Below are 26,084 nucleotides of genomic sequence, written 5' to 3' on the forward strand. Positions count from 1 at the left end.
AAGACAACCAGAAATGTATCTGGGAAGCAAGTAGATCTTTACTCTTTGGTGAATTCTTCAGTAAGAAATGGGTTCAAGAAGATGATGAACATCTGGGATGGGTCATGTGCACATTAGGGAGGCACTGGAAGGTTCTGTCAACCTCCAGGTGCTATGAAAACTGTCAAGAAAGATGGTGATATGAAGTGATATCTTGGAAGATATTGCTACTAAAACAGAAGTTGGGAATCAGAAACAGAAGCAATTCAAATTACTATGACTTTCCAAGTCAGGGAGAAATCTTGCTATCTATTAAAAATACCACGTCTATTTCTGTGAATGGTTGTTCTTATTTCCTTCTGGGAAAATAACATATAGAATGAGTAGTGATTTTTTTATATAAAAGACATGTATTGAATACTACAAGATTGTAGACACAGGACATCTGCTCCAACTTTTCAATATGTTGTTGTTGCAAAAATATATCTATGAACACCATGTAAAAGAAATACTGATGTTTGTGTTCTCAGGAGTTATTTCTAAAGACATTGAATTTGACATTATATATTAAATTCAGAAAACAAAAATATCATTTTCTTTTAGAATTTTTACCATATAAAAAGTAAAATCACTCTTAGTCTATGACTAAAAATAAAATTTGTAAAACATAAAATTTCATAGTGAGTAGTGTTTGGCTTTAGACTAAATTTGGCAACAACCTCAGGTATAAAATAACCATCAAAGCTCACAATCCAATATCATTTTTAAACTCTGACTTCTTTCCTGACAGCTTTTATAAAACATTTGATGGATATGTGAATTATTTTTCTTATTGCTGTGACAAATACTCAATAGTACTTTCAGAAAAGAATTCACAGTTTGAGGGTCTAGTCCCTCATGGTCGGAACATGAGGTAACTTGTCATCCTTTATGAGGGGCCAGGAAGCACACAGTGACACATACTAATATTCAGCTAAAATTCTTTTTATTCAGTCCAAGACCCCAAGCAATAGAATGCTAATGTCTGACATTAAATTGTGTTCTCCAACCTCATCTCAATCTAGAAATTTTATCAATGACATATTCAGGGATATTTTGAGTCTTGACTATGTCAATTGGATAATTAGTATTAGCAATTAGAGAGGATTTAAAAAAAGAGTTAAGTAGTAAGAAAAGGGGGAAAGTGAGCTATATAATCAGACCAAAAATAGTTGCAAGATACCATTCTTCCCTCATGCTCCAATTAAGCAGCTGGAAATCTGGAATTTTCAGGAAAAAAAAAAAACAATAAGATCATTGTCTTTGTCAGGATTTTTATTCCTGCATAAAACATCATGACCAAGAAGTAAGTTGGGGAGGAAAGGGTTTATTCACCTTACACTTCCACACCACTTTCATCATGAAATGAAGTCAGACTGGAACCCAAGCGGGTCAGGAAACAGGATCTGATGCAGAAGCCATGGAGTGATGTCACTTATTGGCTTGCTTCCTCAGTGGCTTGCTCAGCTTGCTTTCTTATAGAACCCAGGTCTATAACAACAGGCTGGGCCCTCCCCCTTTGACCACTAGTTGAGAACATGTCTTACAGCTGGATCTCATGGAGGCATTTCCTCAGCTGAGGCTCCTTTCTCTGTGATCACTCCAGCTTGTGTCAAGTTGACACAAAACCGGCCAGTACAACCATTTAATCAATCATGATTTGAAACATATTTTAAACTTAACTTTTGGATAGTGGCAAGTAAATGCACACTGGTAGCTTTGTTTTTATTTGAGTATCTATGACATTCTTTTATAATTATTAACAATCATTCCATTTCTTTATATCTCAAATGATATCCCACTGCCCGGTTATCTCTCTACAAATCCCCCATTCTACATTTGCTCTATCCTCCCTCCTCTTAACCTCTATGAGAGTGCTCCTCCACTCACTCATGCACCCTCTTCTGCCCAACCTCTTGGCATCCCCCCTATGCTGGGGCATCAAACCTCTACAGGACCAAGGTCCTCCCCTATCATTGATGGCAGACAAAACCATGCTCTGCTACCTATGTACCTGGAGCCATGAATTCCTTGTGTACACTCCTTGGTTGGTGGTCTAGTCTGTGGAAGCACTGGGTAGTCTAGCCAGCTGATATTGTTCTTCTTATGGGGTTGAAATACGCCTCATCTGCTCCAGTCTTTCTGACAGCTCCCCTGTGAGAATCCATGAGCACAGTCTGATGGTTGGCTCTAAGCACCCACATCTGTATTGGTCAGTTTCTGGTTGAACCTCCCAAGGAGCAGTCATACCTGCTTCCTGTCAGTAAATGATGCTGGCATGGGCACCTGTGTTGCATTTATTGTTTGAAGATAGGATGGATCCCTCGGTGGGGCATATATGACATTCTTTTTTTATAGTTGAATGTTTCTTATTTTCCCCTCTTTTTAAATTGGATACATTATATATTTACATTTCAAATGTTATCCGCTTTCCCAGTTTTCTTTCCCTAATTCTTCATCCCCCAGCTTGTATGAAGATGCTCTGCCTTCCATCCACCTACTCCCACCTCAACACCCTGGCATTCCCCTACACTAGGGAAACTAGTCTTCCCAGGAACAAGGTGTACTCCTCCTACTAATGCCAGACAATGCCATCTTCTGCTACGGGTTCTTTCATGTGTACTCATTGATTGTTGATTTAGTCCCTGGGAGCTCTGAACAGGAGGGGTGTCTGGTTTGTTGAGATTATTGTTCTTCCTATGAGGTTTCAAACTCCTTCAACTCCTCCACTCCTTTCTCTAACTCCTTCATTGGTATCTCGATGTTCAGTCTGATGGTTAGTTGCAAGGATCCTCATCTCTATCAGCAAGGCTCTGACAGAGCCTCTCAGGAGACATACATATCAGGCTCCTGTCAGCAAGCACTTCTTGGCATCAGCAATAGTTACTGCGTTTTCTGGCTACATATGGGATGAATCCCCAGATGAGGCAATCTCAAGATAGCCTTTCCTTCAGTCTCTAGTCCACTCTGTCTTTGTATTTTCTCCTGTGAATATTTTGTTTCCCCTTCTAAGAAGGACAGAAGACCACATCTTGGTCTTCCTTCTTCTTGAGGTCTGTGAATTGTTTCTTGGCTATTCTGAGCTTTTGGGCTAATAGCTACTTATTAGTGTGTGCATAGGATGTGTATTATTTTGTGACTGGGTTATCCCACTCAGGATAATATTTTCTAATTCCATCAATTTGTCTAAGAATTTTACGAAGTCATTGCTTTTAATAGCTGGTAGTACTTCATTATATAAATGTACCACATTTTTTGTATCCATTTCTCTGTTGAAGGACATCTGGGTTTTTTCAGCTTCTAGCTATGATAAGTAAGGTTGTTAGGAACACAGTGGAACATGTGTTTTTGTTATATGTTGGAGCATCTTTTGGGTATATGCCCAGGAGTATATAGCTGGGACCATATGTAGTACAATGTCCAGTTTTCTGAGAAACCTCCAGACTAATTTCCACAGTGGTTGTACCAGTTTGTAATCCCACCAACATAGAGGAGTGTTATTCTCTTTCCACATTCTCACTAGCATCTGCCATCATCCAAGTTTTGGATCTTAGCTATTCTGTCTGGTATGAGGTGAAATCTCAAACTTGTTTTCATATACATTTCCCTAATGACTATGGATAGTGAAAATTTCTTTAGGTGCTTCTCAGCCATTCCATATTCCTCAGATGAGCATTTTTTGTTTAGCTCTGTACCCCATTTTTAAGAGGGTTATTTGTTTCCCTGGAGCCTAACTACTTGAGTTCTTTGTACATATTGAAAATCATCTCTCTCTTGAAGGTAGGATTGGTAAAGATCTTTTCCCAATCTGCTGCTTGCCATTTTGTCCTAATAACAGCTTTCTTTACCTTGTAGAATCTTTGCAATTTTATGAGGTCATTTGTTGATTCATGATGTTAGAGCATAAGCTAATGGTGTTCTGTTCAGAAAATTTTCTGTGCCTATGTGTTCAAGGCCATTCCCTATTTTTTCTTCTGTTAGTTTCAGTGTACCTGGTTTTATATGGAAGTCTTTGATCCACTTGGACTTGAGCTTTGTACAAGGAGATAAGATTGAATCGATTTGCATTCTTCTACATGCTAACTGCCAGTTAAACCAGCACCATTTGTTGAAAATGCTGTCAGTTTTCTGTTGAATGTTTTTAGCTCCTGTGTCAAAGATCAAGTGATTATAGATGTATGGGTTCATTTCTGGGTCTTCAATTTTATTCCATTAATGTATAAATGCAGTTCAATGAAATTCTTCAGTGATATTACAGAAGCTGAAAATTTCAACTCACACATGCAGATGGTACACTTACACTGAAGTCTGACATCATTGGGCTAAAATTATTGACTAAAATTGGAGAATCAATCCAATTAATGCCTATATGTTCCATGCTTCTTAGTGTTATTAGATGGAAAACATAGTTCTAACTAAGGAAACATCTCTGTCATTATTAATTTTCAGTTTTCCTCTATGTCTGTTGCCTTATCAATAACACAAATGTACAAGAAGCTAACCAAATTAAAAATGTTCATTAATTTACTTAAAGTTATAAACAAGAATATCAAAAATTTACACAAAGAAAAAAACTACATAAATACACACAGCTATACCCTTTACAATAGCTGGTGTTTGAACCTGCTTGTTTCATGGTGGTTGTATAAAGGAATTGCTAGGGCTCCTGCTTTTTACATCCCTCTCTGTGCTATGACGTCATGGTCTGTGTCAGGAGTTTATTCAGGCTCTGTCCATGATACACTGAGATTTATTTCTATTGAGTCATGTTTTGACACGTGAAAAAAAATGGAGGAAAACTGTCATGGTCTATATTATTCTGATGCAGTCATTTATTTCCATTACCAAATATACAAAAATAAGAGTTAGTCAGTGAATAATAAAGTTCCCTGTCATTTCCTTATAATTACTTCCAGAGTTAATATTTGTAGAAATGAAGAATACTGTCCAGCCATTGAAGTTCCCACCTTGCAACTGAGAACCCAAGTTCAATCCCTGGAACCAATCAGTGGCACAGTCAGGTTTAGTGGCACCCTTCTGTAATCTCAGTGCTTAGGAAGCAACAGGAAAAAGGGTTCTCTGTATTTTCTGACCTGTCATCCTATCCTGCTCATTGAGTTCTCTGCCAATGATAAAATTTGTCTAAAAGAAAGAAAGAAAGAAAATAAGAATGAATGAATGAAAGGAAGGAAGGAAAGAAGGAAGGAAGGAAGGAAGGAAGGAAGGAAGAAAGAAAAAAAGAAAGAAAGAAAGAAAGAAAGAAAGAAAGAAAGAAAAAGAAAATGACTGGCTCCCGAAAAAGGGTCATTTATGATCATCCTCTGCCTTCCATGCATTTAATCATTAAATGTCAGTATTTACTTAAAATATCCCATTCACTATTGGCCTAATTTAGCCCATAATTGTATAATGAATTTATAGCAAAACACATACCTGCTTTAAATCTCCTTGAATATTAATTCAGGAGTACCTAAAAGTGATTTTTTATAAAGAATGTGAAGATGTATGAAATCAGAAAATTAGCTTAAAGTGAGTCTGCACCATTTCTTGATGACAAGAATGAGCTGCAGATGCCTAGGAACAAATTGCCACTGTTCACAAAATAGCTGTATGCAGAGTATACCTAAAATTTGATTTTCGCCGTTATTGAGATAATGTCTTTAAATGTTGCATTCGCAGATTGAGGCTTTGACTTTCTTTAGCTGACCAACCCAACTAGAAAAAGAATAAATAAATATATATATAATTATATAAACTTATATGTAATTTTACTTTTATAAAACATTGAATATAGTGCAATATTTTATCAAATACATATACATATCAATGTTTGGATGTATAGAAAATTATTATATTAAAATGGCATTTTTATATTTTATAGGCTTGAATCAAAGGAGCCATTCCTGTCTGTTGGGTAAGTCTACATCTAAATATTTTAAATATAAATATTTAAATTAAAATTAAATTCGAATTCATAAATTATATTCCAAGTTATCTATGCATCATATTTAAAACAATAGCCTTATTTCCTGAAATAAAAACTTAGTTTAGATCCATAAACATTTTACTGAAGCATTCCTGAATTTGTTTTGTGACTTTGTGCATTCAGCTAACTGATGCATTAGGAGCCCTCTATCTCCTATAAAGTTGTTCAAGTAATGATGAATATTATTCTTTTCATCTAGCAAAGAAAGGCTCACATTCATTCAAATAGATTTTACTTAGGTTCTCTATATATTCTCCATAACCCCTATATACAATGCTTTCTTTGCTTTGCTGTAAACCATTTCTTCATTCCTCTAAATGTCTCACACACACAGCTTCTGTGACTTACAGAAGACTTAAGCCAGGTCAAGCTAAGGAATTGCTTGCCTCTGGTGAGGTATTGTGTCAGCGATGCTGCATGTCCCAATAATGATACACTGTTGGTGATCAGAAGCATATACTATTCCTAGACTGTTAGAATTAAGAATAAGCCATGTTGTATCTTTCCTGGTGTGTTAAATAATCAGTTACTAATATATGCAATTATTCTATGAAATGACTTAATATGTTCAGCATTATGGTGCATGTATTAAAAAGTGGAAAACTGCTGTCATGTCATAACTGATTTAGAGAAACACGTCCTGCTGCAGTCACTGTTCTCATGCTTAGAGGTTAAACACCTAATGGGAATAGCGTGAAATACTCAGATCAATTTTTTAATTACTTTGTCCACTGTTCTAGAGTATTCTTATTATCGAGTGAACAACCTGGTTCCCAATCCTCTTCCTCTCATCAGAAACTAATTCCGGGTTACATCCTGTTTTACATGTACTTTATGCTCATTGTAACTAGTAAGACCTTAGTGCACACTATCAAACCTTTGAAAGAAAAAAAAACCAAACATTGACAAAAATTTGTATACTTTTATGCAAATCCTTAAAATTTGTACATTTATCTTTGTTTTTTAAAATAAAGTTGTTCAAAAAAAAAAAAAAAAAGCTTTTCAGTGAGTCTTTCACCACTTGAGAATCAAAATGATTGCTAGGGAAGGTTAAAAAAACTATAGTAGATAGATTTTATTGGAGAATTTCATGTAAAATGAAAGATCAAGTTAGACTTATAATAAAAAAAAAATAAGAAAATCACTATAGAGCACTGATGTCCCGCTTTGATCATCAGCCCCTTTGTTAAAAATCTCTAACCACACAGCAGTCTTACTGAAATGCATATGGCTGCCCCCCCCCCCCAAGCAACCACATAAGAACAACAGTGTCAACCAAGCAGAGCTCCCAGGGACTAAACCACCATCCAAAGAGTATCCATGGGTGGACCCATGGTTCCAGCTGCTTATGTAGCAGAGGATGGCCTTGTTCAGCGTCAATGGGAGGAGAGGCCCTTGGTTCTGCCAAGGCTTGATGCCCCTGTGTAGGGAAATGTCAGGGTGGGGCTGTAAGAGAGGGTGGGTGGGTGGAAGTGCCCTCACAGAAGCAGGGAGGGGAGGATGGATAGTGGGTTTCTGGAGGAAAACCCGGGAAAGATGATTACATTTAAAATGTAAATTTAAAATATCCAGCAAGAAAAAGAGTGTGGAAATACCTTTGCTTCACACCTCACTTAATAGTATTTCTTAGCAGCCTTTTCAGCTCTCATTGTGCTTATATGGATCCATCTTTTATTGTACGCCATTAACGAACAAAGAGATTCTGAGTAATCTTTCCTTTAAGCTTATCAAGACTTTAGTGCTCAATATTTCTGCAAGGAGACTAAATTCTGCATAATAAGCACGTTGTATAACTTAGCAAATGCTCCAGGTGAGGGCATCAGCATGGCGTGAACTCTCTCTTTCTGTGTTCCGCATAAGTCTTAAAAGTTAAATATTTTTGTTGCTGGGTATTTTTTATTTATAAATAAATATCTCAATTTCTCTACAAGATAATTATTTTAAATAATATTGTACTAAAGTATACATGTATCTCTCCTGATTCATTTTAACATGATCTCATGAACACAAGGTATTTGCAAACCCAACAGATACCAGAAAGTCTATAAAAAACATGTTCAGATTTATTAATTAATGCATAGTCAAAAAATCAACAAACAATTCAAGTCTAGAGTTGATAAATTAGTTGACACATGAGTATGCAATGTTGAATTTGCCCCACATTATATGTAATTTGCTTTTAATAATATCCAGGTAAATTATATTAGCCAAAAATCAGTTCAAGCATTACATGTTTTACTTTATCGTTTATCAATGTATACAAGCATTTGTCAATATGTATGTACAAAATATCCTTGTATCTCGGTCTTTATGAGTTCTTACTGGCTGCATTCATTTAGACAGTTTCTTAAACATTCATGTGTCAGGTTCCCACATGCAAGCTTGAGATTATGCATGTTAAGGAGCTAATACTATTCTTAGCATATAGGAATGGTTCAGAAATGTTAGCTTTTCTTAAAGTTCTCTCAAAAAATCAGGTCTCATTGCAATAGCTTAGTGAATAACATTATATACACGTGTGTGTGTTGTGTTTGATATATATATATATATATATATATATATATATGTGAGTGCTATATATGTGTGTGTGTATATGTGTGTGTATAAGTATGATATATAGTTGTAACAGTTCTTTGAGTCCCATAGAAACCCACAGATATAAATAAATCCGAATCCACATATACAGTCACATAATATGCATAAATAATATAAATTGATAGCATTAATTATATGGAGATATTTTAAATAAAGCATTAACATTATTACTCATTTCTCTTTCTTTACAAGATTAAATAACTGATTTTTAATCAGCTTTAGGATATTAAACTTTAGAAAACTTAATTAAACTTGGCTTTAAAATACTTCACTTTATAAGTCATTAAGTAAATAGTGATTGTGGAAAAGAAATTTAGAGAAAACAAGAATCAAGTTTGATTTTAGAGCAGTAAGAACAAAGTGATTGTCCCCAGTGTAAGACAAGATTTACTTAAACAGTTTGGACTTTAGAAATATTCCCACCTTCTTGAAATTTAACATGAATGTGAGAGGAAAGGTCTGTCTTGGGATGGTCAGTTTGAGGTTCACAGAGTAGGGAGAAGGTAACCTTTAGGAAGAGCCATGCATTTCCCTCAGGTGCAAGCACTTAGACTGTGGGCACTTGTAGATCTTTAGATGCTTTTGAAGTGCATGCTTTAGAGGAGAGAAAATTGCCCATTTGAATTATTACCTCCTACTTTCCAGAACAAAATGGACAATCCTAAAAGAGTTCAAATATATGACAGTGTATTAAGCTTTCAAGTGAGGAGTTTTTCCACGAGTATCTTTCTTTTGAGGATTGTCAATAGATGAGAAAATTTTCTATGCTTATTTCACTGTTAACATAATTTCTAAAGCTCTGAGCAATTTAAAAGTTACACAGATATATGTCTGTGTAAAAATTATAGCACTATCACCCAGGTTTGGGAACTTGCAAGAACATATCAATGATAAAATTATACTAATGTGTATATCTATCCTTCTATATCATATGCTGTATGAGTGAGGCGAACAAGGCCAGGCACACCTGGACCTCCGATTCCAGTAAGATGTATGAGACCTGTTTTACTAAATCTAAGCCACAGAGCCAAATGACATGAAGTAACTCTACAACCAACACTAGAAGTGAGTAGCTAGGTTTCATTAAATGATGCTCCTTGCAAATAGTCCTGCATTAAAAGAACTCAAGTAAATTCTTACTGAGTCTAACAATTGTTAAATTATTCCAAGTTTTATAAGCAGCCTTAGATTATAGGTATTATACACAATGATAATAATAAACAATTATTAATAAATATTGCTAATGATATAAATAATAATTCATAAAAACAAAATGAATACTACTACTAAATAATAAACTGCATAATACTAATGCAGCCAATGTTGCATGTTTAAGAATCCAAATTTTATGAGCTGACTTTCTATGTGCCATCTTGACCTTTCGTGATAGGTAACTTCGAAAACTGGTGAAACTCTTCTGTAAATCTGTGTGTCATACTATGGTGACCTATGGTTATGACCAATAAGATCTACCACACATTCTCAGAACAATATTTGACACATAGCCAGCAGGAAATAAGTACCAATTTCTATTAATATTTTATGAACTTGTCAATTGTCAATGAAAGTGTAAATTTCATTGAATCACAACAATTCTAAGTGATAAAATCCAAGTGTCTGAATATAACAGAAGAGCAGCAGTGAGAATGAGGTAGGTGAAGAGAAATTCAACCAAGACTGAAAGTAGCATGGGCTTCGTCATTGACTGCTCATAGTGTGGATAAGGTCTCCAAGGGTTGCAGTGAAGGAAAAAACAACCAAAAGCTGAAAGAAATGAAGACAATTCCAGAACAAACATGTCAGGCTTATGTATAGTAAGAGGACTGACCATATTAAACCCTTTGTAATAAAAACATGAACAGTAGAAAACTATGCTGTTTCTGGGTTTTAACCAAGGCTCAGCATAATGTAAAATAGAATTATACAAAATTTCTGCTAATCATTTCATAGTTAACTGGTTTCATCTATTTTGGAAATGTAAAACTTTAAACCATTGAACAGAGTAGTCGCAAAATTTTCAAAACACAAGTGGAAGGTACATTCATGTTTAAGATCAGATGAACATTTAGTACAGTTGTGCTAAGAATGGCATTCCTGAAGATTATGTTGATAGGTAGCAGCAAAGAGAAGTTGTTGTGCCAAGCCCAGCATATATGAGCAAGCTTGACAGGTTCACAAGAAGAAAGATGAAGCCAAAGATGAGCAGAAAATATACCAAAGGAGTGAATAGTTCATCCAATAGGTGACTCGGCTTATTTTATTCTGCACAATCACAGGCTTGCCTGCTTTCTTAGTTGAGCTAAAGGAGGTTGTCATAGGACCACTTAGAGGTAACTTCAAAACTTTAGACATGACTTGAAAACGTTGATGACTAAAGCAAATGATGTAACAATGATGCAATCATTTTCCTTAAGCATATCATAATAAATAAATATCAAAATGGTAATTTCTTTCATTCTTGGTTGGTCTGTGTCAGGCCATGGTCATAGTCTAAGCTATGATCCAACTGCACAACAGGTGCTCAGAGAAGGTTACTAAGATACTGTCCATAAGCTTTAAACATGACCATCTTTAATCACTGCTGGGCAACTCAATGCTTATCTTTTTATAGTGTGTCTGTGATTTTCTATACATCTCCAAGGAAAACAGAATAAAAGATAAAGCCAATTATCCTCTCCTTTAAAAAGTCCATTTTTTGTTGTTTTATAGACTCAGACAACACGACAACAGAATTAATGATTTCTTTAGCAATTTCCCTGGCTTCATTTATTCCCGGGCCCTCCAGGCTACTTCTCCAGAGAGTACACAAAGTTTCCGCAGCGTTATTTGTGTCATCTGATGCAGTTGTGCTTTCAGGCCTGATGCTCCAACTGTAATTTTAATTTATCAAGCTGCCACTCAGGGAAATTCTGTAAAAACATTTGAAAGAGTGTCATTTATTTCTGCACCTGTCAATGACAGTCTTCTGTTCCTGTCAAAATCATTTAAACTGCACCATGATGGCATATAAAATATTACCAATAAACTGGGTAATCAATCATGAGTGCACATTGTGACAGAAGCATCTTGAAAGCAGGGGCCCCAGGACCCATTGTTAAGTTACAGAAACTCATTACTCTTCCGTAATAAAACACAGCAGAGTAATCTTAAAGATTCTTCCTTGGTCTCTACAAATAAAAAATATCATAGGATACAAAGAAGCTGATTGTGAGTGAAATGTCTTTTATTTCTTTGATGAAATATTCTCCTCAGGGAAAATGAAATAATTGCAGATTATAGCAGAAAGGAAAATAGTAACATGCAGAGAGGAAAATGTATGGGATCATTAAACAGATTTATTTAAGTTCTTTCAGTAAAGGAAGCCCCAATGCACTACTTTATAGCTGATGGTATTTCAAAACAGTATTACCAACATTTCCACTACTGTCTAATTTGTTCAAATAATAAAGTGTCACATTAACCCAAATGTCATAATCTATTCTTTTCACTTTGAGAGTCTGTATTGGTATGTATCATAGGAAATTTCTTCCTCATAAAAGTGAGATGAGATTGTTATTCACCTGAGAGAGAAAGAGACAGAGACAGAGACAGAGAGACAGAAACAGAGAGAGAGACAGAGCTAGATAGAGAGACAGAATTTATTCATTCACTATATCCACTCAACCCACCAAATCAGCAAGTGTATTAATACTATGTGTCTACCTATGATAAAATATTGTCAAAATTTTAAATTTAAATAATATTGGCCAAATAATCTGCCTTACCTTCTGAACTCTAGTTGGTAGCAGTCCTTACTATGTAATAACTTTAAAAGAGTACGGCTTATGGGAAGTCCTTTAAGTCTATAGAGGCCCGAGGGTCCATTTTACTGTGCAATTATAAAACAATTCCCAATTGAAGTGACCTCTCTTACATAAGAATACATGTTTAAAATGCGTAAGATCTTACGCTTGAGAAGAATCATTAAGTAGAGTTATGGAACCAAATTTTAAACAATCAAAGCTTTAAGATATAGATAAATTTATACGTATTGTTTTGCTATTGCTACCAGCACTGTTTTGGGGGTTGTGAGTTGGTTTGATTGGGGGCTACTTGCCTTTTTGTTTTTTCCATGTCCAACAACTGATAGTGTAGCAATGTTCTTCCTGTGAGCTTACCCATCAAAACCTAACCCTGAGCTTTCTAAAGTATGGGCCATATTGGAATGGGTAGTATTACTGACATAAATACTATACATAAATAAATATATTTTTATTTCATTTGCAAAATAATACATGAAGAAATTGGTCCCTTTGAAAAATAAAATTGTATTTCCACATAGTTTCTAAAAATAATCATTCACTGGGAGAAAATAGAGGATCTTATTCATCTACCTTTAACTCAGATTAAAGAAAAGTAGTATACCTCATTTAAAAATATAATCTTCTTCCTGCTTTGTGAACAACATATAAACACATTTATATCCATAAATATCCAGATGAATCCTTGCTGATTACACAAGTTCTTTCTCAGACACTTAAGCAATACTCCCTGAATCGGGACACCAAGGTCAGTTGTTCATTAATCTTGGTGTCCAGTGAATGCTGGTTCTTAAGTGTATAAAGTGCCTGTCTTTGCTTTTATAACACTAAGCTGATGAGATGTGGGGGTACTTATGAAGACATAGATCTGCAGCTACAAGATATGGAGCTTCCTGGGGCTTCTTTGAAGGAGGAGGTAACTTCAGGATCTCTACCTCATTTTCTGATCCCCATATTCATTGTATCAACATAAATGTCTATGTGGTCTGTGGATTGATGTTAAAGTGATATGTATTTGGACATCGGAGAGGTATACAGAGAAAAGGTAGGAAAACAAAAGAGAAACAGGGATTAGAGGAAGAAATCAAGATGGAGCTCGAGAAAGGTGACCAGTAACCAGGTGGACTTAATTGGTGATAGGTAGATATGAATGTTTTAAAAGTTTATGTAGGACATTTTAATCTCATATAGAAGGATAATTTGTATCATTGTCCATTAGATATTATCTTACTGTGTAGAGGGTATGTAGATTGAGAATTTAATTTATAAACCTACATAAAAAGCTACCGGGCTTTGGATTAATGTTTGTGCTGGGCGGTAGTAAAAAGGAACATGCAGAGCAGTCGTATACATCCGGGATAGAAGCAACAGGGCGGGCAGACTGAACCACCTGGGAAGGGAATCTCATAGAGAGTGTAGCTTGTGAACCAAGTGATGGAGTCCGTGTGCTTAGCTCCACACTAGAATGGCATCCACAGACTGGGACCTCAGGGGCCAGTAAAAGCTTACGCCATCTTTTTATTATCTACAACAACAGTGGTCCTGTTAATCAGTCAGGAAATCTCTCACATATTGGAAGTTATTGACTGTTCATTGAGGCATTGTGAGTCACACATTATTATCACCATAAAATTGTTTCTGAAAATGTTAAAGTCTCATTTCTAAATGATATTTTTTCTCACTTCACTAAAAATATGACTGAGCTATATTTCATCAATCTCAAGACATGACCTTTTCAGGACTGGTAATGACATTTTCAAAGTGCAGACATACCTTTTGATTGAACAAATATTTTTGCTGAATTCTGCAGAACTAATTAGCCAGTCCAGTATAATCAATGGCTGCAAAATATTAGCTGAAACCAGGAATCACTTGTGCCTCAAGAGCTTCATAGGATGCACACATATACAGGGGCTCTTGGGGAGAACATTCATCTACTGTATTTGGCAGGTTCTCACTAAGTTATATATTCAAATAGAAGGTCACATTTTCATAGAAACTTGCTTTCTGGGAATAGGGAGTTGTGAAATTATTATTAAATCTCATTCGGAACATATCATTACAAGCTGAAGGCAATATTCTACTCTGAAATTAATAGTATACCCTAGTTAATGCACAAGTGGACAACTCCTGACTACAGCTTCCCCTCAGGATCAATGAGAAGAATATTAAAGACAAAACACCCAATAATATATTTCTTCCAGATCCTGGCTAAATTATCATATCATGCATGCTAAAGCATTCCAGTGAAGTGTGTGATATAGCTCACTTAGACACTAAAAATCTTGAATGGCCTTTTAAATGTGAGCCATTCTAAAGAAGCAATTTAAAGAAAACACATAAATCTGAAATCTGGGTTGTCCTTATCAGTCTCTGGAGGTTTGAGATAGGCTAAGTACCCCAGCTACCTAAGGAAGACTACCAAGACACAGAAAATGGGGTGTCTCACAATAGAAAAGAATCATCCCCATTTCTGTTTCTTAAGCTGTCATCCTGGGGTTTAAAGTTCAAGAGAAAAGATGTGTTAGTCCTGCTAGTCTTTCTGCAAGGAATAGCTTTCCAATTTCACTATGAACGTCAAATTATTGTTTGATGGGCACCAAGTGTTTGAAAACTTTATGCGGTAACAATAGAGCCTGCCAACACCAATCCAGGAGAAGCAATTGTTTCCTGCAAGACTTGGAGGTTTTTCTCCAAATGGCAAAAACCGGAATCTAAAGCTCTTATTGCTGTAGAATGTAGTGGGGAATGTCGACATTTATGTTAATAATATCAAAAGAATGATACTAAAATATTTTTAGATAAGTACCTGCTAAATTTTTTTGTAGTTCATATTATTTTTGAAAATGGTCAAAAATTATTAAACATATAAATCTCAGATGTACAAGACAGAGTGTGAAAGTAAAAGTGATTCTTCTGATGCTACTTTGTTCTTGTGTGCATGAGTGTATACACACATGTTCCATGTGTGGGTATATATTTTCACGTATGTATGTTTTGGCACATGTGGGTGTGTCACAAGCACATATGCATGTACACATGTAAAGGCTGAGGTTGAAATGCATATACATATTTCTTCCATTACTCCTCAATCATATTCACTAAGGTAAAGTCAATTCACCACATTGGGTAGTCTTGCTGGCCGGCTTGATTTGGTGATCCTTTGTTTCAGGTCTTCCCTTGTAAATAAATGGCAGGGGGTGACTGCTCCCAGCCTGCTAGCTGGGAGGTGACATATTTACTCTCAGCCTATGTAGACACTGAGCAGGTATACTTTCTCAGCAGAGAATCCTGGTGTTCTGCCATGTAAGCTGCATGTCTGAGAAAGTTTCCTTTGTGGTTATTTTCTCTTGAGACAGTAACTTTTGTCTATAATTATAAGAGATAACACACCAAAGAGTTGGACTGCAGATTGGACGGGTTTCTCAGTCTGCAAGGAGATTTGGGTCATAAGCTATTTCTTGGAAAACAAGCTGTTAGAATTTGAAGCTATAAGAAATCTTTACTATGTGTGTCTATAAAAGGTAGTTGTGCTGAGAGGGTGAAAATTTTAAGCTAGCCCCACTAACCCTGCCTTGAGGACAAATTTGTCTCAATGTTGAGAGCAAAAACCGCAGACCACCTGGTCTCCATAAGGTCTGGCTCTGCAGTCCCGAGGAAAACAGGTATGAAAGTCAGTGTGCCCCAAAACAGAGTGGACTAGAGTCGAATCATATCCAAAAGCACACAGAGAGTGCCAATTTGAATGAACCAATGAAATAGCTATGCGCCTGTTGCTAACTGCTTATGTAATTTTCCCTATAAACATGTCCCCCAAATTGAGTTCGGGGTTGACTCCTCTACCTCCTGCATGAGATATGTGTCGTCCCCAGAGCTCTGGCCTTTCTTTCACCCACCCAAATAAACCTCTTGCCTGATTGCAGCAAGATAGGCTCTCTGATTTCTTGGGTTTGCGTTCTCCCAGTACTAGAGTGAGGGGCTTCTTCAATCCGGGGGTCTTTCACAGATACCACATGATGCCTCTGCTGGTAGCCCAGGGGCCTCAAGGTTTCTTCTTTGCTCAATTGCTCATTTCATTCACCAATTTCACAAAGCTTTTCTTATTAGGATCTTTAGGACCTTATCTCTGCCATATGTTCCTATATTCCTATTTTTATAAGCTAAGTCCTGAAAGAGAGCTAATAAAGATTTGTTAAACGACATGAGTCAGAAAGTCAGGCAATACTCTCTGTTCCTGAGTTAGACAATGGTGCCCATTTAAAGGTCAAAATAAATGAATGAATAAATAAATAAATAAATAAATGGCTGAAAAACAACCACATGAAGTAAGTTATAAAGCATCAACTGTATTCCAACTTATTTTTACTCGTCATTCCCTTTTGCCTAATCTTGTTTCCCTGACTTCTTTCTAGACAATTCACACAAGCATAAGCATGCAGTTGAGATTAAGGTGAGGGCAGGAACAAGAAAAGACAAAGCCTGTGATTGGGCAGTGAAAAAGGAAGGTGGGGACAGAGTTTTGGAAAGGTAAGAAGCCAAGATAGGGAGAAGCGAAGATGGAGGAGGGGGAGAATGGCCCATCTCCATATGGCTTTGGATAGCCGCAGGTAGCTATGAATTTCATAATAGGGATGAATTACTATAGGACGACATATCTTATCTAGGTGGGTAGATGATATAATATCAATAGGCTCTGAGTTTATTGTGTAGACATTTTGCAGAGTGAGAACTTATTGATACAAATTTGGTTGTTAAATTACAAGTTTCTAGAGTTTTGATTTCATCTGGCTAGTGGGAATTGTGACAATAATTACAGGTGGAAGTTGTTGGGAAGGTGAGCAGACTTGGTGGCAGAGAGTCTCAGGAAAGTGGCCATGGCAGGTGACTAGCAATGAGGCGGAGAGACCACTGAGGACAGAGAATATCTGGGGGTAGCATGGCGTGGTGCCGGGGAACACCACACTACACTTTTTAATATTTACCGCAACATAAGCACTAGCTTTCCCACCCAAGAATTTCCCACAAGAATTTCATTGTTTTTCTCGAAAACATGACTGACAAGCAAAATAAAAACAATCAAACACTGAGGATACTTCTGAACACAGAAGAAATAGCCTCAAAGAAAATAAAAACATCATATAAGTAGATGATGCAGTGAGATTATAAAAATAAAAAAGAATGAAAAAAATATTTAAAATAAAAACTAAATTTAGTAACACTAAAAATGTGAAAGTATATCACATCCACATTTTCAAAACATTATTAAAGTAATTCAAATAGAGAAAATGAAAAATCTTTCTTAGAACTAAAACTATTAAAAAATGAAGTTAATAAAAACCTAGTAAAGTTTCTGAAACAGGAAAAACAAAAATAGGGAAGAGACAGTACCAGAGACAATACCGATGAAATTCTTCAAGCATATACTGTATTTTTCAAATACCTAATTAGCAACTTTGATACATATTTCCAAGGGAAAGCTGGGACTGGTTTTCTGCAAGCACCTCTGTTCAGAATCCTTTTTGTGGGCTGCTTAGCATAGAGCCAGGCTTGTGCACATCTCTCCCTAAAGAAACACATTGTGGGTCCACTCTCATTGAATTCAGGTCTAACACAATTCATGTGTGGAGGAAGCTCATCTGATGCGTGCCTTTTCTTCTTAAGAACAGGAATCCAAGGTCCATACCTAAACATAATAAAAGCAATATACAGCAAACCAACAGACAACATCAAACTTAATGGCGAGAAACTTGAAGCAATCCCACTAAAATCAGGGACTCGACAAGGTTGCCCACTCTCCCCCTACCTATTCAACATAGTACTGAAAGTCCTGGCTGGAGCAATTAGACAGCAAAAGGAGATCAAGGGGATACAAATCGGAAAGGAAGAGATAAAAACATCATTCTTGCCGATGACATGATAGTGTACGTGAGTGACCCCAAAAATTCCACCAGAGAACTTCTACAGCTGATAAACAAGTTCAGCAAAGTGGCTGGATAAAAAATTAACTCGAACAAATCAGTAGCCTTCCTATACTCAAAGGACAAACATATGGAGAAAGAAATTAGGGAAAAGGTACCCTTCACAATCATCACAAAAACTATAAAATACATTGGTGTGACTCTAACTAAGCAAGTGAAGGACCTGTACGACAAGAACTTCAAACCTCTAAAGAAAGAAATTCAGGAGGATCTCAGAAAATGGAAACATCTCCCATGCTCATGGATCGGAAAGATCAACATCTTAAAAATGGCCATCCTACCAAAAGCAATCTACAGATTTAATGCAATCCCCATCAAAATTCCAACCCAGTTCTTCATGGAATTGGAAAGATCAATGTGCAATTTCATATGGAATAACAAAAGACCTAGAATAGCGAAATCCATCCTCAACAACAAAAAATACATCTGCGGGAATCACTATCCCTGACCTCAAGCTATATTACAAGGCAATTGTGCTAAAAACTGCATGGTACTGGTATAGAAATAGGCATGTGGATCAATGGAATAGAATAGAAGATCCAGAAATGAGCCCTCATGTATATGGTCACCTGATTTTTGACAAAGGAGCAGTAAACATTCAATGGAAAAAGGACAGCCTATTTAACAAATGGTGCTGGTCCAACTGGCACTCAGCATGCAAAAGAATGAAAATAGACCCTTTCTTATTTCCTTGTATAAAGCTCAAGAGTAAGTGGATCAAAGATCTCCACATTAAACCAGATACACTGAAACTATTAGATGAGAAATTAGGGAAAACTTTAGAACACATAGGCACAGGAGAAAATTTCCTGAACAAAACATCAATGGCTCAAGCTCTAAGGTCAAAGATTAACAAATGGGACTTAATGAGATTGCAAAGTTTCTGTAAGGCTAAGGACATCGTCAAGAAAACAAAACAGCAACCATCAGAATGGGAAAAGATCTTTACCAACACCACATCAGATAGAGGCCTAATATCCAAGGTATACAAGGAACTCAAAAAGCTAGACCCCAGAGAATCAAACAACCCTATTAAAAAATGGGGTACAGAGCTAAACAAAACGTTCTCAGTTGAGGAACACCGAATGGCTGAGAAACATCTGAGGAAGTGCTGGACATCCTTAGCCATCAGGGAAATGCAAATCAAAACAACCCTGAGATTCTACCTCACAGCAGTCAGATTGGCCAAGATCCAAAAATCAGATGATAGCAGATGCTGGCGAGGCTGCGGAGAAAGAGGAACACTTCTCCACTGTTGGTGGGGTTGCAAACTAATACAACCACTCTGGAAATCAGTCTGGTGATACCTCAGAAAATTGGATATAGTACTACGTGAAGACCCAGCTATTCCACTTCTGGGCATATACCCCAGAGACACTTTAATACACAACAAAGATATATGCACCACAATGTTCATAGCAGCTCTATTTATAATAGCCAGAAGCTGGTAAGAACCCAGATGTCCTTCAGAAGATGAATGGATACAAAAATTGTGGTACATATACACAATGGAATACTACTCAGCCACCAGAAACAATGACTTAACCAAATTCTTAAGAAAATGGCTGCATCTAGAGAATATCATCCTGAGTGAGATAACCCAGTCACAAAAGAACAGACATAATATGCAGTCACTGATATTGGGATGCTAACCTCAGAGGCTTGCACTCCCCCAGAAACAACTCACAGACTCTATGAAGTCCAAGAAATAAAGAAAACAAAAAAATATATATATATATTTACAAAACAAGAAGACTTTGACTATTTCCATGTTGCGTTTTGTTTTGCATGTACTTTATGCTCATTGTAACTATTAAGTTTTCAATGCATACTGTCAAGCCCTTGAAAAAATCAAGTACTGACTAAAAAATATATTCACAGAGTTTTATGTAAAAATTATTTTAATATCTGAAAAAACAGTACTGACAAAAATGTATAATTTTAAGCAAAAAATGTTTAAAATCTGTACATTTATCTTTGTTTTGTAAAATAAAGTCATTTAAAAAATATTTTTCACACCTTCACTAAGTTGTTCAGGGGATGCATTCTGAGGTATCTTTCTGCATGGCTGAAAAATAAGCATCATTCTGTGTGAAGTCTCATTTAGTTCCTTAAGCAGATAATTGTCTTAGTGAGTTTTACAAAAAGAGTTTTAAATGTCGGTGTGAGAAAGAAGGAAGTGAAGAAAGCTCAAATCATGCCGAGGTGTAACAGTGAATCAGTTCCCAGGCTGATGAAACCATCTCCTTGCTGCTGCTGCTGCTGTTGCTGCTGCTGATAATAATAATAATAATAATAATAATAATAATAATAATAATAATAATAATAATAATAAAAAGACACCTCAGGCACTTTACTATTAAAAAAAAAAAGACCAGATCCACATAGCATTATCCTTCATAAATAAGCAAATAAATAAATAAATGAATATATATATATATATATGTCACCATTCAAGGGCACAAAACTCTCAACAAACAACAGTGACATGTGAGTTCAAAATCACAGGATTCGTTTATACACTGGCACACCTAAAGCAGGTATACACTGGTATGAGATAAGTCAAAAGCTCTGGGACTTTTCCACGTTTATGTGATGGTTAAGAAATCTATGTCTGTATTGATTTGGTCATTATAATTAATATTACAGTTTATAGAACAGGATCCAAAAATAGTGAGGTTTCATTTATTTATTTATTTTCAGAACCCTAATGCGCCGTTTTCAGCGATTTTTTTAAAGGTTTGCTTTTTTTTTTTGTTTGTTTGTTTGTTTGTTTTACAAAATCTCTGCACTAACCAAACAAAAGCAGGATAGGTGTATTCCTCAAAGTGGATGCAAGGGTTCCTAGAGAAATTAGCCAGGCAAGTGGCTTTGTAACAGACCCAGAAGAGACTGCCCAGGACAGCAGAGCTAGCAAATCCAAGCATTTAAGTATCAAGTAAACAACTGTAAAATATGGGAATTTAACCCTCGCACGGCTGAAAATCATGCTCCTACCAATATAAATTCTAAAGTTTGACAGTGAAAACATAACAGTATCAACAATTGAAAAAAATCATGTGAATAATTACTTAGTATAAATTAACACATGAAATTCTGGGGCCTCATGGAGATTTCATCCTGCTGAATGAGATTTAATTCTAGAACCAAATAATATTACAAAGAGGATCTGTTCCTGTAATGTAATAATTCTACATCATTGAAAAAGTGCAAATCAACTCAGTGTTTATCGACATGCTCACTGATAAAATCCGTGTCTGTGCACACTTGTAGTTTTGAGGAAGTGTCTCAAGCACTAGAGCTAAAGCATGTGGTTTACAATGGTTCTGGGAAGCAAAGCTTGGGTCTTCCCACTGGCATGGCAAGTGCTTTACCCACTGAACCATCCTTCTAACCCCCAAATTCCACCTACATTTATAAATATGACAAGGGAAATGATGGTGGTATTATGTGTTCAGTACAATGTAAATTTGTAATAGACCTTAGAGAAAAGAGAATCCAGGAATCTGAAAAAATGAATGACTCAACTATATAAATACATATGCATAGTAAAATGTTCAACTTTACTTAAGGTTACTTAAAACCTTCAAGATAATTTCAATAGCTCTATTAGTGGATTCTCTTCCTTTGATTTTAAGTTAAATGCTTTTACTATTTTAAGTGGAAATAATATTTCCCACCTGGGTTTGGTTCACAGGCTCCTGATTTTGAGTGGTGCTACATCTTAATGCTACTGTACTTAGAATGTATTACAAGAAATATCACTTACATTTTATCAACTGTCTCCAGCATCTACTGATATAATCACAATATTTTCTTTTCTGCTTGGCTCTGTGCCTGATCGTGTTGATATATTTTCAGACTTGAACCTGACATTTAATTTCCTTTCTCAGTCTTGGTTTGGGTTGTTAGATTCCTATGAGAGTTACAGCTGAGTTTTTAGTTTTCATTTTTTTTCTGTAAAGATAAGAGCATCAGAAGGTATCGATTTTTTTTCTTGTCAAATTCTAGCATTCTAGAGGCTCTTTTAATTCTTCTTAGAGTGTGAGTGTTCATTTCCATCTCTTCCCATATCGTCCTCACGGACCCAGAAAATGTAAGTGCTTAGTACTGGAGGAAGAACCAGAGCCTCTCCAACAGCCAGCCTGTATGTAAACGCTTACATGTTGTATGTAAACAGCATAATTTGATCCTATTAAGACTATGAGAATTTATGCCTCATGATATCCCAGAACTATACAATGTATCAATTCTCATCATTACAAAATGCCAATGAATGCTTTTAGGCTTCCCTTGGTGAACCCACGTCTATGTTGGGTCACACAGGGCTCTGTTGGGTTACTTCTGTCAGGTTATTTGAAACACATTTCTTTGCTATATTTAGAAGTAGCATTATTCCTCATAATTACTACTCTCTAATACATTTACTTGGACCCACAGGGAAGAGCATTCATTGCTTTGCCACTTGGCAACACTTGAAATATTTAAATATCCTTAATCTTTTTCAAAGTCTGTCCTCTCTAGAATAACCATACTTACTTAATGACCACTTGCACATAGGGTCAAGGTTGGGAGATTCTGTGTTAGTCTAATTTCTCTTAACTGTTTATATTCCAGCTGTTCAAAGCCTCTGAGAACTGCAATGACATTTATTAAACTTAACGTTGCCAGTGATACATCAAACATTCAAGTGCATTAGAATCATTACTTAGAAAAAATACTATACTTCCCAATAAAACTTTCAATAGATTTTGAAGTTCTGTATTTCATGAATGGCTTGCAATGAGATTATAAATAACAAACAAAATTAAGACCTCAGTAATTTTAATATCACTACATTTTAGATCAACAAAATTTTGATTATATTTTGAATGTTATTTCACTGCTTCCATTAAACCCTACTTATCCTATTTGTAAAAGAAAATCACAATATTAATGCCAGAATTACAGGATTTATAAAATTCCTGATATTATCTATATATACATTATTGATAAAACTTAATTGTTAATATTATTGTTGGTTTATAACATATTTTACATCATTACTATGTATTATTTTTCAAGCTAGTCCTCATAATATTAAATTTGACAGTCAATATTTCTATCCTTGAAAAAAAATCTTTAAAGAAAAACAACAAAATCCATAAATCAAATGATAATCATCAAATAGTAATGGTATAAACTATGTAATATGTTTACTTATGAAATGATAATTGTTTGCATTCTGTCTACACTCCACCCCAAAGTTACCTGGCAGCCATCAGGTATGCCTGACAGTGTAAAAGGCACTCTCAGCCTCCTTCACTCTCTCTCGTTCTCTTACTCTTCCTTCCTGCCCCTGTTCTCTCCCTATTTCTTTCCTCCCTCTCTCTCCACATGTTCTTAGCCAGCCTCTATCCCTCTACTCCTCTACTCCTCTTCTTCTCTTTCTATCTTTCTCTACCCTTACAATCCGCATAACGTCCCTTCCTATACCCTGAATACACTCTATTCTGTACTATACCCTCATGCTGCTGGTCCCTAGGGAGAAGGGATGCCTCAACATGGGTCGGCCAGAGGCATCCCTTTTCCCCATACCTCACAACACCTCCATAGAACATACCCCACATTCTCTTTATTGTTTTATAAAAAAATCACTAGTTGACTCTATAGATATTATTTTTTAATTTTTTTATTTTATAAAATATTGTTATAGCTCACAAAATTTGTTACATAATAACATATGATGAATGAACAATTCTTTTCTTTTTCTTTTATTTTTCTAAAAAGGACATTTTGACCTTCCTTCTTTTTGAGCTTCATAAGGTCTGAGAGTTGTTTCTTGGGTATTCAGAGCTTTCTGGGGCTAGAATCCAATTATCAGTGACTGCATATTATACCTGTTCTTTTGTGGTTGGGTTATCTCACTCAGGACTATATTGTCTTGTTCTATCCATTTGCCTAGGAATTTCATAAAGTCATTGTTTCTAATACCTGAGGAGTACTCCATTATGTAAATGTACCACAATTTTTGTATTTATTCATCTACTGGAGGACATCTGGGTTCTTTCCAGCTTCTGGCTATTATAAATAAGAAATCTATGAACATGATGAAGCATGTGTCCTTATTATATATTGGAGCATCTTTAGGGTATATTCTCTTAAGTGGAATAACTGAGTTTTCAGGTAGTACAATGTCCAATTTTGAGGAAACGCCAGACTGATTTCCAGAGTGGTTTTACCAGCTTACAACCCCACCAACATTGGAGGAGTGTTCTTTCTCTGCATTCTCGCCAGTATCTGCTTTCACCTGAGTTTTTGATCTTAGCCATTCTGACTGGTGTGAGGTGGAATCTCAGTGTTGTTTTGATTTGCATTTCCCTGATGACTAGGTATGTTGAGCATTTCTTTAGGCACTTCTTAGCCATTTGGTATTCCTCAGTTGAGAATTCTTTGTTTAGCTCTGTACCCCATTCTTTAGACGTTGTAGGTTTTCTTGTGGTGTCTTAGACCCTACCTATTTCCTAAGTCTTTCCCCTCACTCTTCCATAAGACTCCCCAAGCTCTGCCTATTGTTTGGCTGTGGGTCTCTGCCTATGTTTCCATTTGTTGTTGGAAGCCTCTTAGAAGGCAGTTATGTTAAGCTCCTGTCTGCAAGCATACCAAAGTTGCATTAAGAGTGTCTGGGGTTGGATTTTCCCCATGGGGTAGATCTCTAGTTGGGTCAGTCACTGAGTTAGCCATTCCCTCAGTCTCTGTTCCACCTCTTTGCATATCTTGTAGGCAGGGCAAATTTGAGTGGAAAAATTTGTGTGTGAATTAGTCTTCCCCTCCTTCCACTGGAAGTACTGCCTGGCTCTAGCAGTTGGCCAGTTCAGGCTCCATATTCCCTGCTACTAGGAGTCTCATCCAGGGTCCCCCCACAGACTTCTGGGAGCCACTCTGGTCCAAGATGCCAAGTCCTAGATGGTTGTCTCATAAATGTGGCCTCCAACTCCCGATTTCCCTTCTTTCTTCAAACCCTCTTATCTGCTCACTCCACATCTGATCTCAACCTCCATTCTCCTCCCCACTTCCTCTCGCACCCAGTTCCCTCTCTTCATTCACTTCTGATGTCTAGTATTTCCCATTCTGAGTAAAAAAAAAAAAGATCAAGTATCCTGTCTTGGGCCTTCCTTCTAACTTGGTTTCTTTGAGTCTGTCTGTGGATTGTAGCATGGTTATCTGTTGGGTGTTGATGTTACCACCATGTATTAAAATGATAAATAATCCCCTCCACTCTCCACCTGCTCCAGCCATTTTGTTGCCCATGATGAGTTGATCTGATATAGGTGGCTATAGTCAATTACTGGGGGATATAGGTAGGGGGAGCTTTAATTACCAGTTTGGGGCCTGCAAGTAGGGATGATAAGGAGAGAGAGGAAGGAATTGAAAGAAGAAAGGAGATGGAGGCAACAGGAGTTCTCCATTAGACTTGATCGAAAGGAGCACTTGGCCAGGTGAGATGCCCCTTGAGGTCTGATGGAGTAGAAATAACCTCTGTGGTACTCAAAGAGCAAGTAATTGGGGAGTGCGGCTGGGAAATATATAAAAAAGTAGATTAGTGATTATTCCCCCAGTAATTGTGCTAAGCTGATTAAATAAATCCATAGAATTGTGCCTCGATTATTGGGAAGCTGGATGAGTCATATTAATAACTAATGAAGTTTATTAAAAGTCATTCATAGT

General features: G+C 36.3%; 1 protein-coding gene across 1 annotated transcript in view; it reads left to right on the forward strand.

Annotated features, from left to right (window-relative positions):
• Positions 1-26,084, forward strand: part of RALYL (RALY RNA binding protein like) — a gene marked incomplete at both ends in the record, with an annotated part of 291,609 nt that overhangs the window by 217,918 nt on the left and 47,607 nt on the right. The window contains one exon of the mRNA XM_080929448.1: positions 5,900-5,932. Within this exon, the coding sequence (XP_080785574.1) occupies positions 5,900-5,932 (33 nt within the window). The remainder of the gene's footprint in view (positions 1-5,899; positions 5,933-26,084) is intronic.

This window comes from Micromys minutus (genome assembly GCF_963924665.1).
Source record: "Micromys minutus genome assembly, chromosome: 15".
NCBI lineage: Eukaryota > Metazoa > Chordata > Mammalia > Rodentia > Muridae > Micromys > Micromys minutus.